Source organism: Lissotriton helveticus, chromosome 6, assembly GCF_964261635.1.
Source record: "Lissotriton helveticus chromosome 6, aLisHel1.1, whole genome shotgun sequence".
Taxonomy (NCBI): domain Eukaryota; kingdom Metazoa; phylum Chordata; class Amphibia; order Caudata; family Salamandridae; genus Lissotriton; species Lissotriton helveticus.
Window position 1 is genome coordinate 2,038,374,128 of NC_136067.1, and position 22,183 is coordinate 2,038,396,310.

A 22,183-nucleotide genomic window follows, 5' to 3' on the forward strand; every position below is an offset into this window, starting at 1 on the left:
TTCCTGATAGCACGATCTCGCTAATTTATAAAAAGTTGATCAATACCAGGACTGGTCTACTAGATAGTCTTCGAGGGTTGTGGACCGGAGATGGTCTGGAACTCGATGATGAGGACTGGCAGTCTGCTATTTCTTCCCCGAAGGAAGTAGCTATCCCGGCACGTCTTCGGTTCGTCCAACTGAAAATTCTGCATAGGGTGTATGTGACCGGCCCACGTCTGGTTCATATGGGATTTTCGATGGATGGCTTGTGCAGGCGCGGATGCGGTATGGTGGCTACGTTCCTTCATATTATCTGGGAATGCCCTGCTGTGATGCGTTATTGGAACCGCGTGCATGAAGTGATGAGTGAGGTCACGGGAGTGCGCTTAATGCCTGAAGCGAGAAGATGCTTGTTGAATGTCTGGGAGCCGAATGACTACAATCGAGCGCAGCTCCGCTGGGCGACCTTGGGAAACATGGTAGCCAAGCGTGATATTGCCCAATTGTGGGGCGCTCAGAAGCCTCCGACACTTCTATGATGGACACATAACATGGATTGGTGCATGTTTCGAGAAAAAACTGTGTATGTTTCCCGTGGCAAACCAGGCACGTGGGGGAAAGTGTGGACCCAATGGAACGCATATCGTGGAGATATATGTACTCCCCCAATGTCGGAATTTGATGCTGATTTGTCTTCCTCCCAACCTGACGTTTCCTCCGCAGGAACATAGCTGTTTTGTATGTATTTTGGTCTCCTTTCCCCCCCCCCCCCCTCTCCCCCCCCACCAATTATTGATTGCACTACTGCTTGATTCCTCTATGTACCCCCCCCCCCACGGACCACGTGATGACACGTTTTAATGCACTGCCTTGTTTTGTATTGTTCTTTTGTTTTCTTGTTTTAAAATCAATAAAAAGTTTTCACAAAAAAAAAATAACCCTAAATTTGTGGAAAATATTACAAAAAATAGGAACCAGATTAATGTAAAAGTGATTGAGCAACCCTGGAGTAACAAATGGCACAGAGCTACCTACGCTGAGACAGAAAAGTGATGAAGCCATTTTTGCAGCAAATTCTTTAAGCATAGGATTAGCAAAGAGCCATCCATGCCGCGCTGAAAAATAGCAAAAACCTTTGTCCACTCTGGGCACAGTATTACAGCTTTGGAGTGGTAAAATATCACATATTACAATATATGTATATCTCATCATATACATGAAATATATGTGGCATATACATATATTGCATATATATATATAAATGTATGTATATTCACTGAAAACAACTGTACTAATAACTGAGTTATGGCTGTAGCTCAACTTCTCCAGTTATGGTTGGTAACACACACCATAACTCGCGAAGTCTGTGTTGTTGTTCCCTTGATAACGCTATGATTTGTTTCTGTAACATTGGCAAGTTAGTGTTACCCTATGGATATGTCAAATGTACAAATTTGTGCCCTCGTTCATTGGTTAACCATAGAGGGCAGTAAAGGACCTCCTCAAGAAGCTGCCCAGTCACCGCCCGACCGCCATGTGTGACCCCACAGTAACCTCTTGCTCCCTCTTACCTCTCTGCAGGCGGCGCTGGTTGGAGGAACCACCATGGTCATTGGTCACGTGCTTCCCGACAAGGACATCTCACTGCTGGACGCCTACGAGAAGTGTAGGAGTCTGGCCGATCCCAAGGTCTGCTGCGACTACGCCCTGCACATGGGGGTAACCAGCTGGGGGCGCAAGGTAAGGATGTGCATACTATGAGCCGGCCTGTACCACTCACCCTGCACATGGGGGTAACCAGCTGGGGGCGCAAGGTAAGGATGTGCATACTAGCAGCCGGCCTGAACCACTCACCCTGCACATGGGGGTAACCAGCTGGGGGTGCAAGGTAACGGTGTGCGTACTAGCAGCCAGCCTGTACCACTCACCCTGCACAGGGGGGTAACCAGCTGGGGCGCAAGGTAAGGGTGTGCATACTAGCAGCCGGTCTGTACCACTCACCCTGCACATGGGGGTAAACAGCTGGGGTGCAAGGTCAGGAGGTGCATACTAGCAGCCGGCCTGTACCACTCACCCTGCACATGGGGGTAACCAGCTGGGGCGCAAGGTAAGGGTGTGCATACTAGCAGCCGGTCTGTACCACTCACCCTGCACATGGGGGTAAACAGCTGGGGCGCAAGGTCAGGAGGTGCATACTAGGAGCCGGCCTGTACCACTCGCCCGGCACATGGGGGTAACCAGCTAGGGCACAAGGTATGGGTGTGCATACTAGCAGCCGGTCTGTACCACTCACCCTGCACATGGGGGTAACCAGCTGGGGCGCAAGGTAAGTGTGTGCATACTAGCAGCTGGTCTGTACCACTAACCCTGCCCATGGGGTAACCAGCTGGGGGTGCAAGGTAAGGATGTGCATACTAGCAGCCGGCCTGTACCACTCGCCTGGCACATGGGGGTAACCAGCTGGGGGTGCAAGGTAAGGATGTGCATACTAGCAGCCGGTCTGTACCACTCACCCTGCACATGGGGGTAAACAGCTGGGGCGCAAGGTCAGGAGGTGCATACTAGGAGCCGGCCTGTACCACTCACCCTGCACATGGGGGTAACCAGCTGGGGCACAAGGTAAGTGTGTGCATACTAGCAGCTGGTCTGTACCACTCACCCTGCACATGGGGGTAACCAGCTGGGGGCGCAAGGTAAGGAGGTGCATACTAGGAGCCGGCCTGTACCACTCACCCTGCATCATGGGGGTAACCAGCTGGGGGCGCAAGGTAAGGATGTGCATACTAGCAGCCAGGTCACCTAGTCGTGTGAGCACAGGGACAGCCACAGCTCTTCCAAGCTTAGAAAGGGTGGTGTGGCCATTTTCCAGTAAATCCCCTTGCCTCTCATGTTAGAGTGTGTCCCAATGAGGCAAGATTCAATTGGACTGTTTTTGAATGATTTTACACTTCGGATGTTGGTGCTTGTAGTCTCTGTACTGTCCATTCATGTTCTTAATCATGGAAGTTCCTGACATACATTTCTCCTTTCTTTAAGCTCTTCAGAGCAGTGCAGCACTTAAATACACTTGCAAGCATGCAGTGCCAGAGTTGCCTCTACAAGGCAGTGTTTTCACCTTGCAGTCCAGGATAGTGCCAGATGCTCATCAACTGCATTAGAAAAGGGGTGTGTCTGCCCTCAAGTCACCATGGGGTCTATTTACTAAGATTTAATGCCGTGTTTGCATCACAAAAGTGACAGAAACCAACGCTAAATCTTTTTCTCCTATTTACTTTCCAGTGTAAAACCTGTTTTACGATGGAAAATCACTTGACAGTGATGCAAAGCAGTGCATTGTGTTGCTTTGCATTATTTAGGTCCATGGGTGGGTCATGGGCATTCCCATGCAACTGACCAAGTTTTCTGAAGCAAAACCCTATTTACTGAAAAAAAGTAGACAAGGTTTAGCATCATGTAGTTGGATGAACTTAGAAAGGGGGCCGATAAGGGCATCAGCCAAGCCCTGGTACTTCTTGAGCTCTTGGCGGCTTTCGACACGGTCGACCACGACCTCTCGATCGACCCTGTCAGTAACGCCGGTATCCAGGGCCTGGCTCTCAAATGGCTCTCATCTTTTCCTAGTTACCGCTCTCAAGTGGTTCGTCTTGCTAATATCTCTTCCGACAAAATGAAACTGACCTGCGGAGTTCCCCAGGGCTCTTCTCTTTCACCGCTTCTCTTTAATCTGTACCTACTGCCACTGATCTTCTCTCTCGGAGAAAGGAAGGTTGTCACCTTCAACTATGCCGACGACCTGCAACTGATATTTGATATCGATCAATCAGTGTCTTCTGTTTTCAACTTTCAATCCACCATGCGATTTATCAGTGAACCTATGAATAGTAATCATCTAAAATTAATTCCCGATAAAACAGTGTTGATCCTAACTTGGGGTCCAGCCAACCCTTGGAATTCCAACTTCAGGCCACCCCAATTAGGAAACCCCCCACTCCCAGCATGCTCTATCAAGAGCCTGGGTATCATTATCAGCAGGGGACTATCTGTGAATGCCCAGATCGGGACAGTTGTCTCCTCCTGTTTCTTCCAGTTGCGAAGGATCAGGGATATCAGCAGATTTCTGACTACAGAAGCCCTGATCCAAGTCAGCCTGGCCTTGGTAATCTCCTGCAGTGATTATGCCAACTCACTCTATGCAGGTATCCCGGCATATCAACTAAAACACCTGCAGCTAGTACAAAGCCAAGCAGCCAGATGAATCTACCACCAGCCGGGATGGCGCCATGTTAGACCATTGATGGAGAGTCTACACTGGCTCCCAGTCGCCAAACGCTGTTCATTTAAGCTGGAGTGTATCACCTTTAAAGCTCTTTGTGGCAGCAGTCGAGCATTTGTATCCTCTCGGATTCAGTGCTATGTTCCCTCTCAGGACCTTAGGTCTTCTCATCTGAATTTTTTGGTCATCCTATGCTTTAAACGTGAGAAACACGGGGGACCAAGATGTGCGGTCTTGGCCCCTCAATTCTGGAACTCTCTCCCTGTGGAGATTAGATCACTGACCTCTTACACGCAGTTTAGGAAACAGCTAAAGACCAGGCTGTTCCGCCAGGCCCCTCACTGTTGCAGCATGCCCTGGACTCTAGCGCCATGAAACCGTTTGGTGTACGCGCGCTTTATAAGCTCTGTTAACATAACATAACAGCATTAGAAATAGCGCCCATTTCAGATAGGTGCTATGAAGGGCAAATGCTTTTTTTCTCCTTTATTTTCTGACTTTGCATGTCTTTTCGCACTGTAAAGCACAAATACAAAGTGGGAACATTTTTAAATTTGTCTGTGCATAGTATTTTGTACTGAAAGGGTTCCCTTCCAGTACAAAACCTATAGTGAAAAGGTGTGTCCGTGGAGCACGACAGCATATTTCCGTGCCAGCGTTAGCTAGAGGGGAGGAGAGTGTCATATTTTTGTAAATATTGCACTCTACAGCTCTCTTCTTCTCACGCAGCGCAGCATTTGCGGCTGCTACTCTGCCCTGCTTGAAACAATGGTAAACCTGGCCCCGTGAGTCTCATTTCTCTCCTAACCCTATCAGCCTGTGCTGATTTCTCATTGCATTATGGGTAAATCAACAATACACGTTGTCCATGGTAGCTTGAGAGTCGGAGGCAGGGAAGGCTTTTCATTGGATCTTCTTGACCTATCAGCATCATTTGACATGTCTGACTACCAATCCTTTCTCCTCAATCTGAGACACAGGCCTCTCCCCGCCTTCCTTTCAGGTAGAACAGAGTTTGTACAGATGGAGCTCTCATGGTAGCCTGCACTCAGTGCCCTGTACCCCTCCCTAAGGATCTATCCTCCCCCAAGATTTATTTAAAAGTTAATTGGAAGCTAAGAGATTCAGGCTGTTTTACAAGCCAGCATTGCACATGTGGTCTGTGTTGCCAGGTTCACAACCAGAACACCCAAACCCGATATGAATCTTGAAAGGGCAGACAGAAAGGTCAAGAAAGCAAGAGTTCCCTCAGGGGCGGCTCTAGGCTCATGGTGGCCCTGGCCAGGGAGCGTGGGTAGGGCCCCCCCCCGAGGAACGCAGGCGCGGAGGCCAGTGAAGAGGGGGGGACCGGGGTCAGGGTGTTTGGAAGTGGAACAGAGCCGGAGGCCGGCAAATCCCTGCCAGGGCCGCCACGCAAATATGTATCCATCCTCAGAGGATTATTATATTAAGGATATATATTGACGTAGAGGCCCCTGGGGTTTGGCGGCCCTGTGCAGCTGCACAGCTTGCACATGCCTAAGGCCGCCCCTGACTTCCCTCGCTCTGCACCTAGGATCTGGAGCAAGCATCTCCCTCCCTGAGGAACGTTGCAAGGATGAGTGGCACTCCACCAAAAATGCCATTTTGCTCCTGGAGCACTCCCCATCAACTGCAGGTTTTTCTGGCGTTTCCTTGTTGTTTGATGCCGCCTACTGATGGCGCCCTGTGAAGGGAAGACAGCACATTTCCCCGGTTATTTTTCGAAAGGTGCGACCTGCTGAAATGTAACTAAGGTTGAGGTATTTAACATATTCGATAACCATTACAAGCCTTAAATGCCTTTTAACGCGTAATTCCGACCCATGCGTAAACACAGATTTACACATGGGTTGGAATATAACGAGCCACTCATAATCAGCCCCTTGGCAGAATGGCCTACCTTCTGTGACCAGGGGAACATTGCATGTAATGTTATTTATATAGCGCAAACCTATCTATGATGCGATGCTGTACATTTCTTGGGGGGAATGGGAGATGATAACGAGTGGGAATAATACAAATACAATGTGTGCATTACATGTCACATTTCTAGACACAGGGAGATTAAGCGATTTGCTCAGAATCACACGGTAAGGTGTCAAGCTCCGAGGCCAGGATTCAAACGTGGATCCCTGGTTCCAAAGTCAGCAGCTCTAGCCACGAGGCCACATTCCTCCTCCTTGCCCTGTAACTGACCGTGTGTCTAAGATGATAAGCCTGTGTGACAGCGCTCCTCTTTTCCCAGGTGAAGGCGGAGATGGAGACCCTGGTGAGGGAGAAGGGAGTGAACTCCTTCCAGATGTTCATGACCTACAAGGACCTGTACATGCTGCGGGACAGCGAGCTCTACCAGGTCTTCAGCCACTGTAAAGACCTGGGCGCCGTGGCGCGGGTGCATGCGGAGAACGGGGAGCTGGTGGCCGAGGTAAGTACCTTTCACTCCATTGGTACTCGCAGTAAGTATAGGCAAGAACTGGGGTGTCCACTGACGCTACCGGTAAGTGGGAGCAAGAAGTGCTTATTCTTTTGATTCTATCAGTAGTAGGTAAAAGCAGGAAGTGCTCGATCCATTAAGTCTGTGAGTAGAGGGAAAGGAGGAAGTGCTTGTTCCAATGATATTGTCAGGAAGGGAAAGCAGGAAGTGCTTGTTTCAATGATATTGGCAGGAAGGGAAAGCAGGAAGTGCTTGTTCCAATGATATTGGCAGAAAGGGAAAGCAGGAAGTGCTTGTTCCAATGATATTGGCAAGAAGGAAAAGCAGGAAGTGCTTGTTTCAATAATATTGGCAGGAAAGGAAAGCAGGAAGTGCTTGTTCCAATGATATTGGCAAGAAGGGAAAGCAGCAAGTGCTTGTTCCAATGGTAATGGCATGAAGGGAAAGCAGGAAGTGCTTGTTTCAATGGTAATGGCATGAAGGGAAAGCAGGAAGTGCGTGTTTCAATACTATTGTCAGAAAGGGAAAGCAGGAAGTGCTTGTTTCATTAACATTGGCAGGAAGGGAAAGCAGGAAGTGCTTGTTTCAATGGTAATGGCAGGAAGGGAAAGCAGGAAGTGCTTGTTTCAATGGTAATGGCATGAAGGGAAAACAGGAAGTGCTTGTTTCAATACTATTGTCAGAAAGGGAAAGCAGGAAGTGCTTGTTTCATTAACATTGGCAGGAAGGGAAAGCAGGAAGTGCTTGTTTCAATAACGTTGGCAAGAAGGCAAAGCAGGAAGTGCGTGTTTCACCGATTCCACTCGTAAGTAAAAGCAGGAAATGTCCTGGAAGTCCTTGTTTCATTAATATTGCAATGAAGGGAAAGCAGGAAGTGCTTGTTTCATTAACATTGGCAGGAAGGCAAAGTAGGAAGTGCTTGTTTCAATACTATTGTCAGAAAGGGAAAGCAGGAAGTGCTTGTTTCAATAACGTTGGCAAGAAGGCAAAGCAGGAAGTGCTTGTTTCATTAATGTTGGCAAGAAGGGAAAACAGGAATTGCTTGTTCCACCGATTCCACTCGTAAGTAAAAGCAGGAAATGTCCTGGAAGTCCTTGTTTCATTAATATTGCAATGAGGGGAAAGTAGGAAGTGCTTATCCTTTTGAGTGTCAGCAATAGTTATAAGTGTGAACTGCTTGTATAAATTAAATCAGGAAGTGCTCGAGCCACTCAATATGCCAGCAAGTGAAAGCAGGAAGTGCGTGTTTCAATAATATTGTCAGGAAGGGAAAGCAGGAAGTGCTTGATCCATAACATCTGTCAGTAAAGGAGGCGGATGTATTACATTGAATCTGCCATTGAGGGGAAGTGCTTATTCCCTTGTTTGTGCTAGCAAGTGCTTACTTCTTTCATTGTGTCAGTAAGTAAACGCAGGAACCGCTTGTTAAAATTACTTTACGAGGAAGGAAGTGACGTCGAAGTGCTTGTTTCCCTTATTTTGTCAGTAAGTGAAAGGAATAAAACGCCTGTTCTATTTATTCTGCCAGGAAATGAAAGTATAAAGTACTACGGGTAAATAAGCCCCCACATTTCTTATTTCTCCCAGTGAGTGAAAAAAGGAAATGGGTATATTGCGTGTCTATTCATTCTGCTAGTTATGAAAGGTTGAAAGTATCAACTGCTGGTCTTTTGACAGTTCTTTCCACTGAAATGATCAAGTGCTGCTCCCATTGATTTTATCTCCAAGTGAGACAGAAAGTGCTCGCCTCATGGAAGAAATGCAATGCTTGTTCGTCGATTTTCCCATTAATCAAAGCATGAAGTTCTTCCATTTATTGTTTTAGAGACGAGAGCTTTATTTGTTGCTGTAGCGCGCCACCTAGTGGATGAGCAAGAGAGAATATCCCTATTTTGTTGAATTGAGCAACATATAAGATTAAAGATGGTAGAAAAGGGGAGCAGGATGAATCTAGTCAGGAATAAAAGAAATCTGTGGGCACAGCATGGAATCCGCCTTCAAAGCCAGACTCCAGGGATCCGAGCTCGCTGTCCATCACTGCTGTGATGAGAGCAAACACGAAGTAGAGTAAAGGCGAGGTAGAGTTGTGGTACACTTTGAAATGGTGTGGACAAAATTCACATTATTTGGCTTTGCGCAATAACCACAATTTAGCGCAATATTTTTGTGCAAAATGCATACTTGTGTCAATTGTTTATGGGAGGACTTGTCTATCAGTAAAATATTATTGCGAAAAACCCACGAGCGGTAAATTTTTACTGCCAATGGCGTGTAAGTATGTAAAGTGGCATAATGGCTTAATTATTGGAATTTCACGCAATAAGCGTAATATGAAATCCCCGGAAATTGGGCTACTTACACCAGTGTAATTATAATTTTGCCCAGGCCTATTGTGTGCGGGGAGAGCAGCAGTTCGGTGCGGGCTCACAGGCGAACGCAAGGCCGGCTTTAGCGCTGGTGGGGCCCAGTGCGACAATCATTTTTGGCCCCCACACCCCCATTAACTCCTCCTCGAATTCTCTCACTACCACTGGGCAAAAGTGCCTCTTATCTCTCCTATCATAAGTTATTACTAAACACAGCACCTTGCCCTGAGGTCAGCGCCGAGTGCAGCCGCACCAGTCGCACTGCCCTAAAGCCGGCCCTGGGCGAACGCATGTCCTCGTGACGGGGATGGCTTACGGCGGAGTCGTCATGTGACGGGTTCAAGCAGTTGGCGCAAGCATAGGAGTGCGGGAGCGCCATATCATACCAGTTACACGTCCTTTCACAAGCAAAGCCCATGTGTAAGGCGTCCGTAAGGCACGACTCTCAGCCGGCATTACAGCATGCCGAAGTGACCCTCATTTCAGCAGCATCACCTGCAACCAGTTACTACTCCTACTGCATCTGTTATTAGTAGTTAGCATTATTACCCCCTCATTGTTAGTAATTAATTCCTGTTTAATTATTTACTATTATTCGTATAATCACATTCATTACTAATACCTTGATTATCTGTCATTCTTTTTTTGGTTATTAATATTAACATTTATTTTAGTTTCTTATTTTTGCAAACCAGCAATATATGATTATTATTATTTTTATCATTATTATTCCTTTTTGAGAGGGATGCAGGAATAAACGTACCACCCCTGAAGTTGTAATTAACCCGACACTTGCTTCCCATGAAGAATGTCCACCACGCCCTCCAGCGGGTAGCGGGCTGACCTCGGCTCTCCTTATTTATTTATAAAGTTTTGTATAGCACGAACAAGACCTAGGTGGGTATCAGAGCGCTGCACAATTTGGATGAGTAGGAAAGAATGGTGGGAAAGGGCCATTGTTACTTATAAATGCAAACACGAACAGGTTCCCAGAGGGTATCAGAGTACATCACATTTAGAGTAACACATATACATACTGTTAGAAGAACATATACTACTTATAAGTGCATAGCAGGCGATGCTGGGATTAACAGGTGTACACCAATCTAGTAAACAATCAGAGGGCGGTGAGTATGAAGAGGAGGCATGGCCGTTTAAGGCAAGAACTTGTTCATTAGGATTATTTTTACTTTCGTTTTGAAAGAAGCCGTGCAGAGTCAGCGGACTTCCGGTGGTAGAGAGTTCCAGATCTTCAGGGTAGAGCCTGAGAAACCTCTGTGACTCATTCTCTTTTTGTGGAAAATCTGTGGTTTCAGGAGCAATGAACTTGCACTTCGTGCCGGTCTACCCCCTTCAGATAATTCTAGTCTTTGAGCCAGATAAAAGGGGGTCTTAAAATGGAGAGCTCTGTGAGTCATGCAAGCAACCTTTAAATGTATTCTTGCATCGTAAGGCAGCCAGTTTAGGGATTTTAGAGCAGGTAATATGTGAGTGTTTCTTTTTGTACCGGTAATCCATCTGGCTGTAGCATTCAAGGAGGCCCTTAGTGGGTCCAAGGTATATTTGGGAATGCCACAGAGCGTTGCGCTACCATAGTCTAGCCTAGGCAGCACACGCATTTGAACCACCTGCTTAAAATCATCTTGTGGAAGGAATGGTTTGAGATTCCTTAGTATACTCACCTGCTGTTTAGCACCCTTGTTTACATTGCTAGTATGATTCTGCATGTTCCGGTGCAGTTCAAGGGTGATTCTGAGGGATCTGGCTGATTCAATAATGTGAGGGTAGCAGTTGAAGGCTGTGAGGTGTTTCATCCAGAGGTCGGTCAAGGGTGTGTGATTAGGAGGCGAAATGAGAAGGTATTCCGTTTTGGAGGTGTTGAGCAAGAGGTGGTTTTCAGTTAGCCAGTTTTGAGTATTCATTAGGGTAGCGTTGAGTGAAGTGAAGTCTTCAGTGGAGGTGATTTTCAGATAGAGTTGAGTGTATCCGCATATATATATATGAAAATGAATGTTTGTGGAATTTAGTGCATTTGCCAACGGTTCCAAGAATAAATTGAAGAGTATGGCTGATACAGTAGATCCTTGTGGAACCCCCATGGATACTGTAAAGGGCTGAGATATGGAATGATTCCCATTGACTCCTTGGATCCTTTAGTGGAGAAAGGAAGTAAACCTTTGCAATACCAGTCCTGAAAGGCCCATCCTGTGTTCTAGAATGGATAAGAAGTTGTCGTGATTAACAGTGTCAAACGCAGAAGAAAGATCAAGGAGGATCAGGAGGCAGGATTTGTTTTGGTCTAGCATTTTTAAATTGTCATCCAAAATGTGAGTGAGAGCAGATTCTTGGGTGGGTTCTGGGTTCCGTCCTTGTGACTGCGTCCTTGGGCCGACCCCAGTTCTCCTTGGGTGGGTTCTGATTCCCATCCTTATTCCTGAATCCCTGGACCGACGACAGCTCTCCTTGGGTGGGTTCTCGTTCCCATCCTTGGGCCAACCCCAGCTCTCCTTGAGTGGGTTCTGGTTCCCGTCCTTGTTCCCGCATCCTTGGGCTGACCCCAGATCTCCTTGGGTGTGTCCTGGTTCTCTTCCTTGGGCCGACCCCCAGCTCTCCTTGAGTCATTTTCTGGTCCCCATCCTTGTTCCTGAATCCTTGGACTGACCCCAGCTCTCTTCGAGTGGGTTCTGGTCCCTGTACTTGTTCTCCCATCGGTGGGCCAACCCCAGCTCTCCTTGGGCGGGATCTGGTTCCATTCCTTATTCCTGCATCCTTAGGCCGACCCCAACTCTCCTTGGGCGGGTTCTGGTTCCATTCCTTGGGCCGACCCCAGCTCTCCTTGGGTGGGTCCTGGTTCCTGTCCTCGTTCCTACATCCTTGGGCCGACCCCAGGTCTCCTTGGGCTCTCCTTTGGTGGGTTCTAGTTCCCATCCTTGTTCCCGCATCCTTGGGCCAACCCCAGCTCTTCTTGGGTGGGTTCTGGTTCCCGTCCTTGTTCCTACATGCTTGGCCCGACCCCAGCTCTCCTTGGGTGGGTCCTGGTTCCCTTCCTTGGGCCGACCCCAGCTCTCCTTGGGTGGGTCCTGGTTCCCTTCCTTGGGCCGACCCCAGCTCTCCTTGGGTGGGTCCTGGTTCTCTTCCTTGGGCCGACCCCAGCTCTCCTTGGGTGGGTACTGGTTCCTGTCCTCGTTCCTACATCCTTGGGCCGACCCCAGGTCTCCTTGGGCTCTCCTTTGGTGGGTTCTAGTTCCCATCCTTGTTCCCGCATCCTTGGGCCAACCCCAGCTCTTCTTGGGTGGGTTCTGGTTCCCGTCCTTGTTCCTACATCCTTGGGCCAACCCCAGCTCTCCTTGGGTGGGTTCTGGTTACCATCCTTGTTCCTACATCCTTGGGCCAACCCCAGCTCTCCTTGGGTGGGTCCTGGTTCCCTTCCTTGGGCCGACCCCAGCTCTCCTTGGGTGGGTCCTGGTTCCCTTCCTTGGGCCGACCCCAGCTCTCCTTGGGTGGGTCCTGGTTCCCTTCCTTGGGCCAACCCCAGCTCTCCTTGGGTGGGTCCTGGTTCCCTTCCTTGGGCCGACCCCAGCTCTCCTTGGGTGGGTCCTGGGTCCCTTCCTTGGGCCGACCCCAGCTCTCCTTGGGTGGGTCCTGGTTCCCTTCCTTGGACCGACCCCAGCTCTCCTTGGGTGGGTCCTGGTTCCCTTCCTTGGGCCGACCCCAGCTCTCCTTGGGTGGGTACTGGTTCCCGTCCTCGTTCCTACATCCTTGGGCCGACCCCAGCTCTCCTTGGGTGGGTCCTGGTTCCCTTCCTTGGGCCGACCCCAGCTCTCCTTGGGTGGGTCCTGGTTCCCTTCCTTGGGCCGACCCCAGCTCTCCTTGGGTGGGTACTGGTTCCCGTCCTCGTTCCTACATCCTTGGGCCGACCCCAGCTCTCCTTGGGTGGGTCCTGGTTCCCTTCCTTGGACTGACCCCAGCTCTCCTTGGGTATGCTCTGGTTCCCTTCTTTGCTTTTGTGTTTCCTTGGACTGACCTATGCTTTCTTCTTGCCTTCCCAGGGAGCTAAGGAGGTGCTGGATCTGGGCATCACGGGCCCGGAGGGGATAGAGATCAGCCGTCCGGAGGAGGTAAGCTCTTGAGGGTCCTTGCACACAGGCTTTCTTCTGGCTGGCTCTGCCCCCTTCTTGTACTGGGGAGTCTGGGGTCCCATCAGTCTCCTTCTCACCGCACCCCACAATGTATATATTCTCTTCTGATGGTTCAGCGCGCCCCTTTTTGAGTAAAGACTTACTCACTCGAACACCCACACCATCCGCCCCAATGATTACCTTTTAATGGGGCGGGGTACAGGGAAATGCTCCTGAAATGATCTACAAACTATGAAAGCAGACAAGAGAGCATCAACCACCTCTTTTGAACCAGGCCAGCATGTCAACACACAATGCTGCCTTCTGATTGGCTAGCTGCAGGTTAAAATCCATCAGGAAGGTCTTCTGCGGCTCCACACACAGGGATTGGTGGTTAAGGGCAAGCACACCAGCTTCTCTTTCTTCACGTGCAGTGGTAATGTTGCCGTATCGATGGCCTTGGGATGTGACTCCCTGAACCTGAGGGGAGACGGTACCCAAAGCCTTGGAGGTCCGTCCTCCTGGTGCCTGGTGTGAGAGGCGCCTTGGACGAAGGATGGCGTAAGCATTGTCCTCTCGAATGCAGCTTCTCGCACCGGAGACAATGTCCTCGGCAGGGCACTCAACAGTGACACTGACTCTACGCCCCCCCCCCCCATCTATCAAATATCACCCAGTGGTGCCACCACGCTGGTTACCTTCCATGAAATAGTTGTTAGTGGGTGGTTGAGTGGAAAATTGTGTGTCATTGGACGATGCATTGGGCGGTGGCACACCTATATTGCATTTTTAATACTTTGTCTAGATGCCACAATTTCAAATAGTTGTTGAATGTTGTGGAAGTTTGGTGACACAGATTATATTAGCTTATGTTTAAAAATCCAGTCAGACACAATTAAGGGAGCACAAGAGCTGAGTCCTCAGGAACAGGGATAGACTTTGAAATATTGTAGAGGTAATGTCAACATTTGTCACAGATTTCCGGTAACTCCAACCAACAGGGGCGTGAAAAATAAATATTCCGCGGAATTAAAGGTTCCAGTAGTCCCGTCAAATAGGGCAGAATCTACACACTTCTGGAGCGTGAACAGTGCCCGCTGGACAGGGTCCAGGAGAGGGTTAAACTGGCTTCCAATGTGGAAAGGGCAACTGTCTGTTTCTGCATTTAAGGTCAGTTTTCAAGATGGAGGCAGCTGTGTTCAACTGGCCAGGATTTCAACTTTGGACCTCTGCAATCTGGGGTCTGATCCTAGCCTCCCTCTTTTGACCATATTTGTAATTCTGGAGTAGTCATTTCTTCTCCCAATGCTTCATGCCATTATATTTCCAATAGCTGAAGATTTCTTGAATAGACTCCATACGAGTATTCAGCACTATTTAAAGAAATGGTCATTTTTGACATCTCGAAAGTCCATGCAAAGGATCAGTTTGCAGTCTAGACCACAAACGTCTTCTTAATCGTTTACTTTCCCCGTGTGGCTGTCGCTGAGACCTCTAGTTTAGTCATGAACCCTGAGGAGATGGGCAGGTTCATTGTGGGTGATGGGGCACTAGACAAGAAAAGATGAGTTAGATTGACAGGAACAGTACGCCCCACATGTACTGGATTCAATAATTTAGGGCCTGATTTAGATCTCAGCGGACGGGTTACTCCGTCGCGACGATGATGGATATCCTGTCCGCTGAAATATGAATCCCATAGGATATAATGGGATTAATAATTCGGTGGATGGGATATCCATCACCTTTGTAACGGAGTAACCCGTCTGCCGAGATCTAAATCAGACCCTTAGTCTAACGTTGTGAATTTATGTAAAAACAGTCTCCGCAGTACGGGTGGGAAATAGTGGATTTCAATGGGGTCTCAGAGCCATGGTTGGCGCAGTCCCCTTTATCCACACGTGCAGCAAGTGCTGAAGAGTACTGCGGTGCATGATTGTGCATCTACCCTGATCTCGTCAAGCGCCCCTGGACAGCTGCTCAGGAGCAGTAAGTGGCAGCCATTTATAGAATATACTCTTTGCCATCCTCGTCTAGGTCCCTCCCACCGCAAAGGCTACTGTTCGAGAGATCTCGCTGCAGCGCACTCTTGTCGCTCTCCCATGAGGATATCACACTTCTCACTTAGAGACCTCAGCAACTCCAACCTAAGACACGTTTATTCAATTCCACAAAGCCGCTGAGTGAAGGGATGGAGGACGATACCAAGATGATGATCATGGGGGGCAGATTCTGTGATTGTAGGAAGGTGGCTACCTGACTATGGTTACCCCAGATTTTTTGCCTTGTGTTTAGCTGGTTTTTGACTTAGTTGACCTGGTTTCCTGCTAATCAGGGCCCCAGGCCATCTGCTCTCTCTGTAAAATGGATTCCATGTACCCTAGGTACATACCACAATTGGAAATGGACTCCTTGTCAGCCCCTGTATCATGCACTATAGGTGCCCAGGGCATAGGAGCCACCAAGGCCTACCAGGGGCTGCAGCATATCTTTTGCCACCCCTGGCTGGTTCTTAAATTGACACAACTGGCTGATCACTCAGCTGGGGTAAGGTGGTGTAATCACCCCTTGCTTAGATATAGTATACCTATATCTAAACCTATATCTGGACACATATAAACCTGTGAGCCACTCCTATAGAAGGCCTCATCAATCCTGGAGGCAGAGTGCTTGGTTTAATGTGAGATGGAGCTCTAGCATGAGCTGAGCCTGTCTGCAGCCCTCGGGAACAACTCCCTAAGCTGTTTCAGAATAATGCCATACCATATACTCTTAAGTGCATTATAATCCTCGCGGTTATATAGCAACTTTGGTTTGGCTTTATCAAAACATGTCGTGTAAGGTGTCATACGATTTGGAATACTATCCCCTCGCCAGTTCTGGCGACGGGGATAGCATTCCACCCCTCTAGAGGGAGAAGACATGTTACTTTGCTTAAATGCGGTTAATTTCTAAAAGGACCTTGGATTCACAAAATGGATGCTTCTGCCACAGACACAGGTCTGACCCCCTGCAGCTGACCGAAACTCAGCCAAGGGGGCCTGGACAAAGGGTTTCCTGTCGCAGGGAGGTGTTACACCCCCCCAGACAGGAGATAGTGGATTGTAGCAGGGAGGTTTGAAAGAAACCAGACACTGCATGGGGAGCACAAGGCTGCCCCTTGCATAATCCGGCCAAACCGGTTCTGGGGCACTCCAGCCCTCGTGCCAGGGCGGCCTGGATCAAAGGAAGGGGGTGTATCCACCCACTTCCTGGGTCCCACCCATAGGGGGGGACCTAGCAGGTAATCCAGCCCCCCAGATTCGAATAAGAGTGGGAGCAGTGCCAATGCACTTCAGATTATCCTGATGAAACATAAGAAACAAAACTCTGGACCCTTCGACATCCTACTCGACGTAGAAGCCCGAAGAATCTCCCTTGTGGTCAAGGAGTGACCACCCTGTGCAAACAGGCACCATCCAGCCATCGACGTCTGCTTTGTCGCAGTTCCCGCCGGAACTCGAGCGACAGAGATCGACGAGATCAAGCTTGCCTGCCTTCTAACAGCCCGATCCACAGTCCCTGCAGAGCTGAGACCCGTGGAGGTGACCGGAAGCGTGGGGCACGCCATCTTGGAAAGACCACGAGACGCTGACCGTGCAGCCCACGAGTGACCCTCGAAGCTGTACACCGGGGTTTGTGAAGCCCCAACCCTGAGCCACTCTTGCACCGAAGTTCAGCCCTCCACACTCGACGAGTGCTGCGTGGGGCCCTTCTGCTTCTTTTGGCTGAACGCGTTGGCCCGGTCACTTGCCAGCCGGCTTGTGGCCCCTATGCCGACGAAACTTGAAATTCGACCTGCGATTCTGGTTGCTCCAGATTTGCACCAGCTCCCCTGAAAAGGAGCCCCCACTCTGACCCTCCTGGTTCGAGTGAGAAGCAATCTCCCGGTTCCGCGTGGATTGCTTTTGCCAAGTGTTGTTTGCTCCAATCTTGAAGCCGACAGCGCCGACGGCGAGAGCCTGCGTGGGACAGATCGTGACCCGCTCCTGGACGTCGTAGATGCCCCAGAGCCCACGTGACAGCGGAGAGAAGCTCCTCGACGACCACCTGATTGCGCCCGACATTGCCTGGTTCCGTCCTGGTTCCACCCTGGTCACTGCTGAGTGACCAAGACTCTGTCCCCTCTGCTTTCAGGTACTTTTCGACTTGAGTCCACCCTTGGACTCCACCGGACACTTCTCTTTCACCCCGCCTGCAGCCCTTTCAGCTCCAAGCACCAAGAGCCTGCGTGACGAAACCCGACTCAACTTCGACACTGTGCACCCGCTTCCTGTGGATGAGGTAACATTGCAACGCCGGTGTTCCCACACTGGTACACACCTCTAGGGTCTGTGTCTTAAGTTTTGTTCCTCTAGGTTCAGCGGAAGTGTCCTTTAACTCTAACTTTGTAACTTTTACGCACCATTGGTTAACATTGGTGCATGCGTGCGCTTTCTGCACTGCACCCGAATCCCGCGGGCTTTTCCCGACTTCAGCATTGCTTGTCCCGACTGCCCCCAGCGATTCCCTAGGCCCTAGGCCTAACCACTGTTCGATTGGTATCTCTTATACCACTTGTTTAGTATATGGTCTGAGTGGCCCCTCGCCCTCATCCATATTTGTGCAACTTTGTATGTTATACTGTGCTTTTGATTTAACGCTTGTGCCCCTTTATTCATAAAGAACACTGGGGATTGTTTTTAGTAATAAATACATATATTTTTATAATATATACTTGTGTGGTGTCCTTTCATTTGATATTACAGGATTGTATGTGGTAAAACAGCTCGCTTAACACGACCTCTTAAGTTAAGCCTTTAGGCTGCTTAGTCCATGCTACCCCTAGGATAGCTTGTCTAATAAGGTTGACTTACAACCAGACACCATAAGGGATTGTTTGGTCTGATAACAGGTGGTTCCAGAATTGGAAACATCACCTATCAGGCCAACTTCTCACAGTGATTAAGGAAAGTTAAGGATTTGGAATGTTCCAACCTAATTGAATATTTGAATGCAAATTTCACCTTGGATAAGTCTAAGACCATTTTACAAGAATCCTTCAGAGTGTTCGTTGGAGGGAGGCAGTGAAGAACTTTTGTAGCCCTCTAAAAAGGAGCGATGGAAAGAACTTCAAAGTGAGATGATCGGGCAGGGCAAAGAGATTTGAAGAAAGAGAATGTTGTGAATTACTAAATTTATAATGCTTTATTTCCCATACAGCTCGAGGCGGAGGCTGTGCACCGTGTCATCACCATCGCCAACAGAGTGAGTAGAGGGTTCAATAGTTCTCATTAGTAGACTGCGTATTAGTTCTCATTGGTCCATAATGTGTCGCAAAATCCTCTCAATGCCTCTTCAACCTTTAATATCTCCGCCTTTCTGGGATGCCCTCAAAATAAGGGTCCATCACCTGTAGGTTTAGGGCTGGTATCCCTGACACCACCCGCATGATACTAGGAAGATACCCCTAGTTTCAGCCTATCAGGTGTCTCCCAGACAAGTGTATATCTAAAAAATATATTACAAGAGTCCTAAAAATCAAACTTTTCTTTACTGTGCAACTGAGCTGATGTTTCCTGGAGAAGTCCCATTCTGCCCTTATCCTGTTCCCCATCACAAGTCCACCTTGGCTTCTGGCCTGAATCTCCCTGCTTCACTGGAGGGCACATACATACTAGGAGAGTGTGGGGTTGCTTCATGCAGAGCTGTTCCATTAGTGTGTGTTCATGTATGATGCATCAGGGTGTGTTGTTGTGAGTGTTGGATCTCTGTTGGGGCTCCTGTCCTTAGAAGGCCATCAGTATCTGGTGCCTGAGGCCTGCCAGTGTTGGCACCTTGGGCTGTGTGGTACCTGGGGCAGAGAGAGGGTAAATGGTGCTGGATGGGGGGTCGGGTGGTCTAGTCAGGGATGTATGACGTTACAATGCATACTTTTACAACGCATACCTTTACAACGCATGTTTTACAACGCAACATCCATTACAACGCATTACATTACAACGCATGCCTTTACAACGAATTTTTAAAAACTACCTTTACACAACGCATTCCATTACAACGCATACTACCTTTACAACGCATACCATTACAAAGCATACCATTACATTGCATGTATGGTAAGTATTGGATAGTGTAGGGGTAAAAATTACTATTCTAACTCCAGGGGGTGCAACAGTAGGGTAAGTGTTGGATAGTGTACGGGTACTATGCGATGTGATGGTATGCGTTGTAATGACTGCGTTGTAATGACATGCGTTGTAGTGGTATGCGTTGTAGTGTCATGCATTGTAATGGTTGCGTTGTAATGGCATGCGATGTAATGGATGTTGTGTTGTAAAAGTTTTGTTGTAATGGAAGTGCGTTGTAAAAGTTGCATTGTAAAGGTTGTTTCCCCTAGTCAGAGCAAAGGGAACTACCAGAAAGAGGTATATATAGTGTTGTACGTCGCTGAGGTGGTTCAGTTTGCACCCAAACTTTGTTATCTGACTTATGGTTGTTCTGTCCTTGTCGTTTATTGATACACCCAGGGAACTTAATCATTGCTGGATTGATGCAGTGAGTGTCTGTGCATCAGTGTTGTTGTCTGCTGCAGACCTGTCTGTCATTGTCTGTGCATTGACTTGGAGCAGAAGGGCTGTCTTTATATTCATCAAAGAAACTTGGCTGCAAGCCTACCTTCTGAGGAGGTAACAATAGTAATATCTGCACTGTCATAATTTCACAGTGATATATACATTGTAGATTGTCACCGTATAGGTGGTAGCATTCAAAACAAACGACTGACTGAACTGTTCTAACTGTGAGGCTGGTCCCTGACAACGGGTGCTTTAATCGGGTCTCATGGAGTGGGCCCTGGGTGAGTGTTGGCGTGTGTTGTGCTATTTATTGCGATGGCTAACGGAGCCCTGGATCAGTGTATTTTCGATGCACGGGCTGGTATGGGTTTTTTGGGCATATCCGCTATGTTGAGTGTGTATCATCAATGGGGTCGCCTTGTAAGCAAGTAGGAGCGCATCCGATAATACTGCCACAGGGCGCCTCCGCAGCCTCCTCAGCTTCCTCCTGTGAAGTGCCAGTGACTGTCATGGCCCAGTGTACCACTGCGGTCTGCCACTGTGGGACCACAGGGAGAGATGCTGCCTTCCACCCATTGTAATAGATCTTTTAGCCAATACTAGGGATAAGTCGATAACTCTCATTATGCCCCCCCTCACCTTGCGACAATCATGCAACCCCAGGAGGCAAGTTTCCAGCCTGTTAAGGTCTGATCTGTCAGTGGTTTTCTGAAGAAGGGTGCAAATCTCATCCCAGAAGTGTTGAGCCAGAGGACAATCCCAAAGCACGTGTCGTATGCCTGCCTGTAGGTGTTTACGGCCAGGCCAGGCAGAAGATGCCATGGGGTATATTTTATGCTGCCTAACCAGGGTTAAGCAGGCTCTGTGCAGGATGTTATGCTGTATGTACTGAAATCGAGCATTGAGTGAAACCTTGCGTGGAAAATGAGTGGCCGGTTCTGTTCCTTTAGCGTTAATAAGCGCCCAAGATCGTGTTCTCAGTGGGCCTTCAAGCCATATAACAAGTCTGCAGAGATAGCCTTCATGAGGTTACCGTCTAGAAGCCCACGAGGGGTGGTGGGATATATGTTGATGCCTAAATAACGGAAAGTGTGGGCGAGCAGAAGGTCTGTCGTTACTGGTGTTGTTACATGTTGCAGGTTATCTGGCTTTATGAGTGTTGATATCTGACGCAGAAGGGTTTGTTTTTTTGTCAGTGTGGAGTAGGTCTGTCTTTGCCGGTGTTGTTATGTTCTTGCAAGGGATATGCTGTTAGCAGTTTTGATGTCTGCTGCACAGGGGTCTGTCTTTGTCAGTATGCAAGAGGTCTGTCTTTCTTGGTGTTGATATGTGTTGCAAGTGACTTGTCCTTACCCTTGTTGATGTCCTCTGCATAGAGGTCTGTCTTTGACAGTGTTCGAACAAGCCACCAGGGCTGCAGGTTTCGGTGTGAGTGTGTTACTACATGGGCCAGAGAGGTCTCCCATCTGGTCCTGGGAATATGGTTGCTCTCTGTGTACTGTGCATCCTTCCAGTGACAGCTTTCTTGGAACAGTAATAGGAAGTCAGTGTTTAGTGATTAGCCTTACATAAAGGTGCCGGAACAATTTTCAGACTGGAAGGTGCTGCCACCAATGTTAGAAAACAGAAGACATAGAATTGAGAAAAATCCAAGCGTCACACAAAGAACACGTGTAGTAAAGGAGCCATGCCCACTCACCAGGAGCGTTGTAAGGGTAGTATGTGTCTGGTGATGCAATGTGGAGCTCCCAGTCACAAATACATCACCAAAGCATTGTCATTTAAGACAGCACAGTTTCCACTAAATCTTCACAGACATACAGTTTTACTGATAAGACTCTATAGCACATTAATGATGTGTAGAAAACAGGGTTCATAGAATATTTATCATTTGTGCATCACCAGGTAAAGTGTCTTGATTTGTTTGCATTCTGTTAAAGTCTTTGTTTCACTTCAGAATTAAAAATGGGCCTTATTTATGACGTCCTTGATGCTGATACATTTTGAACAATCTGTACAGTTCATTTACAGGTATTTAAATTGTGTTTGTGTTAAAAAATGCCTTTACTTTCACACTCCCTGTACCCCAGCAAGATTGTCACATAGTTCACTAAGCAAACTCTACTCACTTTGGAGTCAGAGAAAGAAAAAAGAAAGACCAAGATCTCTTTTAACCTCTTCTATGCTCATGACGAGCTCAGCTCGTCATGAGGCACAGTGCAGCTGCACTCATGAGGAGCTGAGCTCGTCACGGCCGTTGGAACGTTGCACGCGGGGATAATTACCCCGCTGTGCTGAACGTTCGAAAAACGGGTGTGGTTGTGACGAGCTCAGCTCGTCATGAGTGCAGCTGCACTGTGCCTCTTGACGAGCTGAGCTCGTCACAAGCACAG

General features: G+C 48.4%; 1 protein-coding gene across 2 annotated transcripts in view; it reads left to right on the forward strand.

Annotated features, from left to right (window-relative positions):
- Positions 1–22,183, forward strand: part of DPYSL5 (dihydropyrimidinase like 5) — a 322,370-nt gene that overhangs the window by 240,253 nt on the left and 59,934 nt on the right. For both annotated transcript variants that reach the window (XM_078647171.1, XM_078647170.1), the window contains exons 3-6: positions 1,564–1,722; positions 6,522–6,701; positions 13,126–13,194; positions 18,436–18,480. In XM_078647171.1, coding sequence (XP_078503297.1) covers positions 1,564–1,722; positions 6,522–6,701; positions 13,126–13,194; positions 18,436–18,480 — 453 coding nt within the window. The remainder of the gene's footprint in view (positions 1–1,563; positions 1,723–6,521; positions 6,702–13,125; positions 13,195–18,435; positions 18,481–22,183) is intronic.